The sequence below is a fragment of the Python bivittatus genome, unplaced genomic scaffold (assembly GCF_059951505.1).
Source record: "Python bivittatus isolate LINGU-HERP-01145 unplaced genomic scaffold, Pbiv_v1 ctg000690_np1212, whole genome shotgun sequence".
NCBI classification, from domain to species: domain Eukaryota; kingdom Metazoa; phylum Chordata; class Lepidosauria; order Squamata; family Pythonidae; genus Python; species Python bivittatus.
The window spans coordinates 10689844-10700018 of record NW_028277096.1 but is presented as its reverse complement, the minus strand read 5'-3'; the positions used below and the strand labels follow the sequence as shown (position 1 = coordinate 10700018).

The 10175-nt window shown below is 45.3% G+C and overlaps 1 protein-coding gene across 1 annotated transcript; it reads left to right on the top strand.

Annotated features, from left to right (window-relative positions):
• Positions 1–1162: 1162 nt before the first annotated feature.
• Positions 1163–9730, top strand: C1QBP (complement C1q binding protein). Its single transcript, XM_088152339.1, has 6 exons — positions 1163–1468; positions 3277–3427; positions 4442–4526; positions 6210–6305; positions 8078–8200; positions 9289–9730. The coding sequence occupies exons 1-6, from the start codon at positions 1234–1236 to the stop codon at positions 9436–9438; spliced, it is 840 nt and encodes a 279-aa protein (XP_088008465.1). The 5' UTR covers positions 1163–1233; the 3' UTR covers positions 9439–9730.
• The last annotated feature ends 445 nt before the right edge of the window (positions 9731–10175 follow it).

The following is a 10175-nucleotide window of genomic DNA, read 5'->3' as shown; positions in this document are numbered from 1 at the left end:
AAATACGATATGTGAACCCAGCCATGGCTTTAAAACAATCCTGACTTGATATGATGTGTGAACACATCCTATACAGTATAAGGTATTTCCAAGGCTAATGCAATTAATTACATAGAATAGGAAGGAGGAATTAGACTTTTCTTCAGTATCTCTGCTCACTCACAGAAGTAAATGGGAGAAAAATAAGTACTGCAAACCAAAGATGCTGTTAAATCCTGTTTTGCACTCAGGGAAATCTATATTTATTTATTCAATTTGTTTAACCTCGCATCTCACATGTGGGCAGCTCGCAACAATGAAAAACAACAGGAAAACATTACATGAACTCAGCAAGTGGGAGCACCTAGCTGAGCTTCAGAGCGCAAAAGCTGAGCAGGCTCTGCAGAGCTTTGGATGTGACTCCCCAAAGGTCCTTCGGGGTGCAAACCCAGCACCTGTCTGGAACACCTTAAGGTGCCCACACCTTTCCCCAAGACTGAGGTAGCTACCGAGAGCAGCCATACAATCCAGAAAAAGCCACTAATTAGAAGTCCTGAGGCCAGCGGATTTGATTTCGTACAATTAATTGGGAAGATGCCTAGCGACAACTTTTAGCCAGAACAAATGAAACAGATGGCAAGACTGTAATGTAATTCCATTTACAGTCAATCCAGGTCCCCCCTTCTCCTTTTCTCCTCCTGTCCAGATTAGTCAGCGCATGGAGATGAGTGTCCTCGGATGTAACATTGGCCTGCTTGTATTTCCGCAGACCTTAAATTCCCCCTGCTTCTTAGCCCCCTCCGTTTTGTTTGTGGATGGCACCGTTCTGGCTACATAAGGATCCCCATCCAGAAAATGAGTGTGTTTTGTGCAGCTTTCACAGCCGCCGCACGGTGCCTCCGGAAACGGGCAATCTACTTCTGAAGTCGCTCGGCCAAATGACCAGAGGGACGATGCCCTCCCGTCTGCGTAAACCAGGCTTCCCGGGGCATCCACGGATGGAAACCCAGAGCGCCACCCCAGCATTTCCAGCTAAAAGCATCTTCAAAACGCCCGACCGGGCAGAGCGCGCCGCTTTGAAACAGCCAACGCGCCCGAAGCGCTTTTGGCGCCTCCTTTAAAAGGCGGAGGGAGCATCGAGGAGGCGGAGGCTGGCGGGGGGGCGGCCTCGGTTTTCTTCCTTCCTTCCTTCCTTCCTTCCGGCCTTCCCCCACGTGAGTCCGCCTTGCTGGATCTTTCTCCGGCCCTCTCACCATGCTGGTCGCCCGGGCTCTGCGATCTGCCGCCGTCGCCGCGCGCCACTCGGTGCCGCTGCGGCCCCTGCTGCCTTTGCAGACAAGCGCGCATCGCCCGCTGCCGGGCCCGGTCGCCGCCGCCCGGCCTGTCACCCGCGCTCTCTGGGTGCTCCGCGGCGCCGGAAAAGGCCTTCCTACCCTCCTGCGGGGCTCCCCCTCCGTGTCCTGCGCTTGCGGCGGCCTTCACACCGAAGGTGAGGGATAGGCGAGCCCCGTTGGCTCACGCGGAAGCCGCCTGGCGCGGTGGGCCTGGAGGGAGCCGTTGGATTCCGTCGGGGGTTGGTTTCTGCTGCTGTCCTGCCTGCAGCAGGATCGGAGGTGCGCGAGGGGAGCCCGCCGCCCCGCTCTGCTCTCTGAAAGGCTCAGGGTGCGCCGGAGAACGGAGGGGGGGGGGTTAACGACCCGTCTTCCTGCCTCCTCCCGGGGACCTTTAGAGGCTTCTGCTTCAAGGTTAACCTCGTCAGAAGTCCACGAGGCTCATCCCTCCAGCGATGCGAGTAGGGCTCCGGTCTCAGTCTCGCGGAAAGCGGCTGGGGGGATGGGGGGGTTGTCCATGCGTCTTTGCCCGGAAGGGCCATCATGTACGAGTTGGAGAAGGCACATGGCCGTTGTGGTGTAAAATGGCGAGGTGAGCGGGAGGCGCAAACTGCAACCCCGCAAGGCACGTTTGGGCATCAAGGTGTGTACGGGCATTAACTGACGCCATGTGCGTGCAGTAAAATCCCATCTTGATACAGCGTGTCCAGCCGGCTCATTAAATAGCACACGCGTGTCGTTTTAAGAGGAAATGGGCTGCAAGTTGGAGAGAGGGAAAAAAGTGTAAGCTTTTTCCAGGCAAGCAAATCTTAATTTCTTGTAGGTGCCGCTAGACTGGACTTTTTCATCCTGGTCCGTTTCAGATTTGCTAGAACCGGACCATTTCAAAGGTCCGCCCCTCCCCCAGGAATTCTGGGACATGTAGTCCGCACACATCTGGAGGACAGGGGCTGCGGAAGGTTGATGTAAAGTCAGGCCAGACAGCTCTTGTGAGAAGCACAGTGGCTGGAATGCTTAATGCAATGTTTGTTAGCCATGAAGAGGGTGAATTCCAGACTTGGGATTATTTGGAATGGGACTGAAAATAAAATTTGGAGTTTTATAATCTCCTTGTGCAAATCTGTGATGTTTCCAACATGCATCTCAGCCAGAATAATTGTAGTAGAACAGTGAAAAACTGCCCAGTAATAAATATTTGATTAAAATGGGATTGAATAGCTTATGATTTGGGATTCCCATTTTCATAGCATTTTGTGGCAATCACATCACATAAACCATAGTAGTAAATGTTGTGAACCCAAAGTTTCTGGATACTTCAGCCTAGAATAGGGCATTCTCTGATTTTTGTGTGAAGGTGCCAGGGGTTGCTGAATGTAGCAATGGGCATCCTAGAACTTATATGTGGTGGGGAGGAAAAAGGCTTATTCCTAAAATGTTAGAACTTGATATCAAGAACTTAATGGAATTTATTGCCACAAGATTGGGTGGTGATCTTCAAAGGCTTTCTTTCTGCCTCATTGCATGTATTGGCTTAAACCTCTGTCCCATTTTTAACAGAGCGGAAGAACATGAAACTGTGTTAGTGTTTGTCCACTATAGATGCTCCTTGAGGCACAAACCTCATGATTAAAAGAAAGGCAGCTTCATTTCTTGGCAACAGTATGGACAGGGTCCCTGTGGACATCTTTTAGCTTGTTTTTGTTTTCTACTGGCATCAATTTTATCTACAACCCTAGAATTCCCCAAGTTGTTATTCATCCAAATTATGGTCGGGTCCAAAGCTGCTTAGCTTTTTCTGGATTGGCCAAAGTTGGCTGGTACAGCCATCTGCTGTGATTAAACCTTAGGATATTTTAGAAAGTAATAAATATCATTGTAGGTCCCATGAGTTAGAAGTAGCACTAGTCATATTGAGTGCAGTTTGGGTGCCTAAAATGAACTAGCTGCTCTTCTTTCCAACCTGCAGGTGACAAAGCATTTGCTGAGTTTCTAAATGATGAAATCAAAGAGGAGAAGAAGATCCAGAAACACAAATCCCTGCCGAAGATGTCTGGAGGGTGGGAGCTGGACGTTCATGGCACTGAGGCCAAGCTCACACGGAAAGTAGCTGGGGAAACGTAAGTGGGCAAGAAAGTTGGGCAGTTACCAAACCGTGCTTTTTGGATTTCAGTGTGTTGGGGAGGGGGGAAAGAGAAAGCCCCATTGCTTATTATAGCCTAGAGATATTGCATTCAACTTAGAAGTATCAACAAGCTTGGAGGCCAGACCTTTGCAGAAATTGTATTGGGCTGAGTGTCTGTGATTGGGCCAAAGTCACCTAGTGATCTTCTGGGCCTGAATGTGGATGAGAACCTGGGTCTCCCCCATCCTAGGCCAGTACCTTCACCCTTACACCACACTGGCTTATAAATAGATTAATAGGTACATACATACAGGTAGTCCTCAAGTTACAACCATTCAGCGACTGTTCGAAGTTATGATGGCACTGAAAAAAGTAACTTACGACTGACGCAGTGTCCCCACAGTCACACGATTGTGATTCAGATGCTTGGCAACCATCACACATTTATAATAATTGCAGTGTCCTGCAATCGTGTGATCGCCATTTGCGACCTTCCCAGATGGCTTCCAATAAGCAAAGTCAGTAGGGAAGCCAGCAGGGAAGGTCACAAGTTGTAGTCATGTGATGTCTTGCTACAACCGTGGCAAAAAAGGTTGTAAAATCAGGTATAGTCATGTGATGCCTCACTTAACAACTGCGCCACTTAACGACAAAATTTCCAGTCTGTATTGTGGTTGTAAGTCGAGGACTACCTGTACATCCATATAGACATAGCAAAATTGATAGAATCAAACCACTACAGATTAGTGTATCTGATCACTATGTAATAACACTGGCAACAGTATGGTGACTGTTAATGGCTAAAGATTTATTATTTAATTAAGTAATCAATAGAGCTTCAGACTGATGCAATACATGCTTTCCTTGAGATGCAGTGGATCTTGTTGCTGGGTAAATGTGTGCATTGCAGCTTTTGAGAAATCGGAAGCGTTGGAGGCCATGTGTTCCAGTCAAGGCTGCTGGCCTGCATTGATCCTGGTTTGCTGATTGTGGGTTTGTTGTTCCCTAGGATCACCGTCTCCTTCAATATTAATAATAGCATTCCACCAGACTTTGAGGAGCCCCCAGAAGGACAGAAGCCTGATGAGGAAGAGGTAAAAAAGGGCCCTGTGTTTTGGGGGCGGGACTCAGCAGTGTAGCCAGAGGGTGAATCTTGGTGAACGATTCTAGTTAAAAGCAGGTGACCTTCGTAGCACAATGAAGTGGATGTGATTTTCCCAAGCCCTCTTCATTGCAACTGCCAGCGGGAGCAACCCTGTACTGCTTGGAAGGAAAATTATTTATTTGCATGAATTCCTTATGAATTATGCTCTTAAAACTGTCCTGCAAGATAAGATGTTATTAAAAGTAATAACACCATACAGCCTTAATTTCGTGGACTGCCACTTAGCAGACTTTTAAAAGATGATTTTGTTTCAATTGTATTAGTGAAATTTAACAAATCAAATAAAAAAGATACAATAGTAATGATACAATCCAAAGAGGAAAAATGCGAGTATAGATTAGTGATGAAATGAACTTGAAGGAAGAAGCTATAATCTTAATATACAGCTAGCTCAGACTTTTAATAATTTATTCAGTCTAGGCCATATAGAAACATATAGCTTCATTTCATTTCTATAGTATAAAGACTTTGAATGCAAACAAGCCAAGCTCATGTCTGGACATCCCCAATAATTGCTTCATAATTACTTGAGTGACAATAATTACTTAATTGTATGTTACATCAGTTTATTTCAGTGTCATTTGCATAATCACATAAGTAATGTAAGTGTTTGTGTTACTACTTCATTGCACAAATGACATGCTGATGCAGATAACATACTTCTGGATATAATGGGCATCTGGAAGTGATAGACAAAATAATATGGTTTCACTGCAATGGTTTACACAAATTGTAATTCACCGTGGAGTACCTTAATTTTAGTAAGACTTAGAAGCACCACCATTTGAGTGAATCAGGTCTGTGTGGTTTTTTTATGAAGGAGTAGGATGGGGAAGCAGCTTTCTTCTGTTTCTTCTCATTCATTGGTTCCCAACGGGGGCGATACCGCACCCCGGGGGGCGGTGGAAGGATGCTGAGGGGCGGTGAACTTGTTTTGGGCGGTAGGGGGGCGGTGGGCATGTTTTGGGCGGTAGAGGGGCGATGAGCATGTTTTGGCATTCGAACTTAATTTTAAAACTCCCCCCAAAATTTATTAAATCAATTATCCGGTTTACACCATTTGTACCAGCAATAAAACGAACTTACGCGACGGCTGCCCTCACGCACTTCTAAGAATGGTGAGACGAATTTGTATTCTAGGTAGGCTGACCTTGAAGAACTCGACACTACGATTCTTCTCCGATCCCAACCAGCATAGCGCGTGCATCAGCTCTCCTCCCACGCAATTAATTGCAGCGCGTGTGTTGAGCGTCCTTTCAATATGAGTGTTTGATTTGACCCGTGTTTCTTGAGTTGCTTTTCGTTCGCTTCATTTTTTTTGCATTAGTCATTTTAATTTTAATAAAAGGAATGCAATTACCTTCCAGGGCAAAAGTATCGAGTTAAATCGAACAAATTTGGTGTGTAAGTCTACTGAAAAAAATTACTTAAAATTTTTGCCTTTTATAATTCAGTAACTCCCCCCCCCCAAAGGGTGGCGTTGAAAAATTTTCCACTCCTTAGGGGGGCGGCAGCTTCAAAAAGGTTGAGAATCACTGTTCTAATTGCTGCAACCAAAATATGATTTGGTTGGTGTTGGTTCTGAAGTTTATGTATCGTCTCCCTTCTACAGCCTGAGCTGACATCCACCCCAAACTTTGTTGTAGAAGTAACCAAAGATGATACCAAACAAACCCTTGTGCTGGATTGCCATTACCCTGAGGATGAGGTGAGTTTGGTCATTTTATCTCTCTGCCTTCTCTCCATAAAGTCCTCTATTACAGGGTTGGAAGTCAACATTTCTGGAGAGCATCAGGTGCTCAAAGACTGGGCAGATGAGGCTCACTGAAGCTAAGCAGGGTTGGTCTTGATCGCTGCCCCAACCTGATAACAACCTTGAATTCATCATCTAGAATTCAGTGGAAAGAAAGTGGAATGTACACACCCAAGAGAAATAGATTAGGTTTTCTTGCTCATGGAAACAGTAGGCTGTGATGAAGAAGTTGCTTTAGCTACGCTTTCCCCATTAAAGCTGGAATTCCAGCAGAGGAAGGATTTGGGGGATACAGTATCATTAGGTTTTTCAAGGGCAGAAATGGTGCACTGCAGATGTGTGTTTAGCTTTCTCCTGAGGTTGCTGGGGAGGACTTACCTAAACAGGGTGTCTGAGAGCTCAGTGCCCCTTCAGATTTTTTTTAAAACTCCCATCAGCTCCAGCAAGCATGGCCAGTAAACCTGGATTGAGAAAGCTATAATCTGCAACACTTGTGCACCAATAAACTTTGCATCATATAATATGGTGTGTTATTTAATGGGCAGCCTAGATTCAGCCTGTTGGAAAAGGATTTTTTTTCTCCTGCGTTATAATTTATATTAATCCAATTCCTCGGTTTTAAAAACCTGAAGAGAGCATGCTGGATCAGGCTAAAAACCCATCTAATCCAGGATTTTGTTCCAACAGCATCCAACCAGTTATGGCTTGAGAAAAACCCACAAGCAGGACAGGAACACTCTCACCCCTTCTTTTCGTGTTCCCAGTGACCGCCCCCCATCTCATTTCTGGGCATGCTACTTTGTAGGGAAGGAAGCCAGCACTGATGCAATCAGCAGCTTCTTTTGACTCTGCCAGAGAGATCCATCACGGGATGGAAGGGAATTCACTAGAATCACGATTTGTGTGATACAAATCCCTTACTGCCGCCATGCGGGCAGGTGTTCTGATCATATAATGTCAGATGACATGCTTCTAATGGAACACTTTGCTTGTTTGTTTGTTTGTTTATTTATTAAGCAAATTTATATAGCCACCCATCTCTCCGAAGCGACTCTGGGCAGGGCACAACAATCAGATAAAAAGACAAATATAAAAACAACAGAACAAATATTAAAAAACCCATTAATAAATATCATAAAAAACCAAAAATACAAACCACAGGGGAGGGGAGAATAAAAATGGCCCCCTCAGCAATGGAGCCTTCTAAGCAGGACTCTGGTTCCCTGGGAGCTCCCAGGTCTGATCACATAACCAGGTCTTGAGGGCCTTTCGGAAGAGCAGAAGGGGTGGCACTAAGCTAAGGAAGGATATTCCATAAGATGGGTGCCATAGCAAAATAGGCACGTCTCCTGGGACCCACCAAATGCAGGTCCCTAGCCAATGGTACCCACAGCGTGCCTTGTGTGGAAAATCTGATGGGACAGGCTGATGTAACTAGAGAGAGGCAGTCCCTCAAATAGCCCGGTTACATCAACCTTTACTGATAGCTCAGCCCTTACTGATCATGTAACGTCAAGTTACACGCTTCTAATGGAGCATGTAGTTTGACTTGTGCAAATCCTTGCAGATGCTCTCTGCTGCAGTTACAGATTCTAGCACGCACCAAGGTCTTGATACTGGGTGGGCTATAAGGGTTCTAAGTAAATTTCTAGGGAGTAAATTAGACCCTTCCTAGCTTAATCCTGGGCTGCTTAGCAGTGTCTTGATTTTTCACCCACGCCAAGCAGGTGAGCCACAGTGAAGAAGGGGAAAGTGATATTTTTTCCATCCGGGAGGTCAGCTTCCAGCCTACTGGAGATTCAGAATGGCAGGACAACAACTATACTCTCAACACCGACTCTCTAGACTGGGTAAGAGAGTTTGTAACTTAATTGTGTGTGTTTTATAGGAATGTTTGTCTATAGGAGATAACTTTCTTCAGCTTAATAGCTGAACCAGACAGGTTGGGATTGCAGTTCCAGAATTCCCACCCAGCATGACGGGGCTGTCCGAGATTTCTGGAAGTTGCAGTTCCGACAAGTCTGGAGGGTGCCAGGTTGGCAAAAGTGGAAGAGTGTGTACTGCAGGTATTGTGAGTGAAGGAGGTGCTGGAATCACATAACACAAGGGACTAGACTAAAGCAGGTTGGGTGGTTTATGGGTCTATTTCTTATGAGAACCCAGCCAGTGCGGTAGCATGTTGTGTTAACCAGGTTGTTGTCTTAAGCCAAAGTATGGTTTGGGTATAACATCTGGGTTTAACACTGCAATTGGGTTTACCTTTCTGTGCTGCTGCTAAGAAAACTGCACGGACCGGTCCAGGATGTCATCAGGAGTTAAGCTCAACTCAAAGGAGAGATTATTTTTTTTGACCCAGGTTTAGAGTTTAGTGTGTTGTGTGAATCCAGCCATTGAACATTCCCATATGAGACAAATGGCCCTCTGTTCCTGGATGCCACATTTTAGGACAGATTGAGAAAATAGGGATTCCTCTTCCCATGGGGTGTTTTACAAACTTGGAAAAAACCAACATTTTTACTGTATGATTAAAGGCTTGGTTATGTGAATACAGCTAGAGTTGGAAGGATCCTTGAGCAGTACTAATCCACTCCTTTGTCCAAGGTAAGACTGGCAATAGGGAGCTACACTGAACTGACTCTGACAGTCTTCCAGTTGACTGTAAACCTTTATTCACCTTACGTATTAGAAGAAGCTACGTCTGCATTTCTTAAGGAGTCTGATAGCACTTTTTCCAATGAACATATTTTACGAAAAGGCTTTCTTAAGCATCTGAGGAAGTGAGTTGCACCTCCCAAAAGCTTATGCCTTTTCATAAAATGTGTTCATTGGAAAAAGTGCTACCCGACACCCTATTTTTTCCCACCATAGATTGACATGGCTGTCCTCCTACAATGTCTGCATTTCTTGTGTCTTCTTACATATCCCATAATGTTCGCAGGCCCTGTATGACCACCTGATGGATTTCTTGGCTGACCGAGGGGTGGACAATACATTTGGGGATGAGCTTGTGAGCCTCAGCACAGCTCTGGAGCACAGAGAGTACATTCGGTTCCTTGAAGATCTGAAGCATTTCGTCAAATGTCAGTAGGCTGAGAGAGCTGCGTGGAGGCCTGTGTTTCCCCACAGGGAGTTTGTGGGCGGGTCATTTTCCTGCCCTTCAAAGCCTGAACTCTAGTTTTAAAATCCCAGGAAACCAGAGAAGACAGAAGTTGGAGTTTTTCCTTGGAGGTTAATTATATCTACCGGGCGGGGAGACAGTGAAGATGTTTTGCAACTGTAGGCCATCCAGCTGCCAACTAGATTGGGGAGGTTTGTACAGTTTAAAAAGAAAGATAAATGATGTGAAAATAAAATATCTTAAATTCTTAGTGTAAAGTGAACTGTGTGGGTACGCTTATTTTTTCCAATTTGGTGCTGTTCAGATATGTTGAGACTCTAAGTCCCTGAGTTCCTACCCAACTGTTGAATTCTACCTGGATTAACAGTGTTCCCATGTTAAGATTACATGCTTTGCCCAAACATACATAAATATGCTGTGTGAAGGTATATATTATGTGCAAACCAGACCATTATGGCTTAATGTGATGGCTTGGTTCACACAGCATGCTAAAACATTTGCTGGATCCCCATACCCTGAGCCAATTGGTTTAATCTAGTCTAGGGAATTATGCAAACCCAGCTTCAGTTAGGTAGTGCCAACTTAGATGAACTTCTGGTTGGTTCCATAGGAGATAGCTTGTGACTCTCCTATTAATGCCTTCAGCTGTAATTTTTCCCGGTGGATAAGCCATCTGCTTGTGAACAAGAGTTCTTCAAGGAGATGAA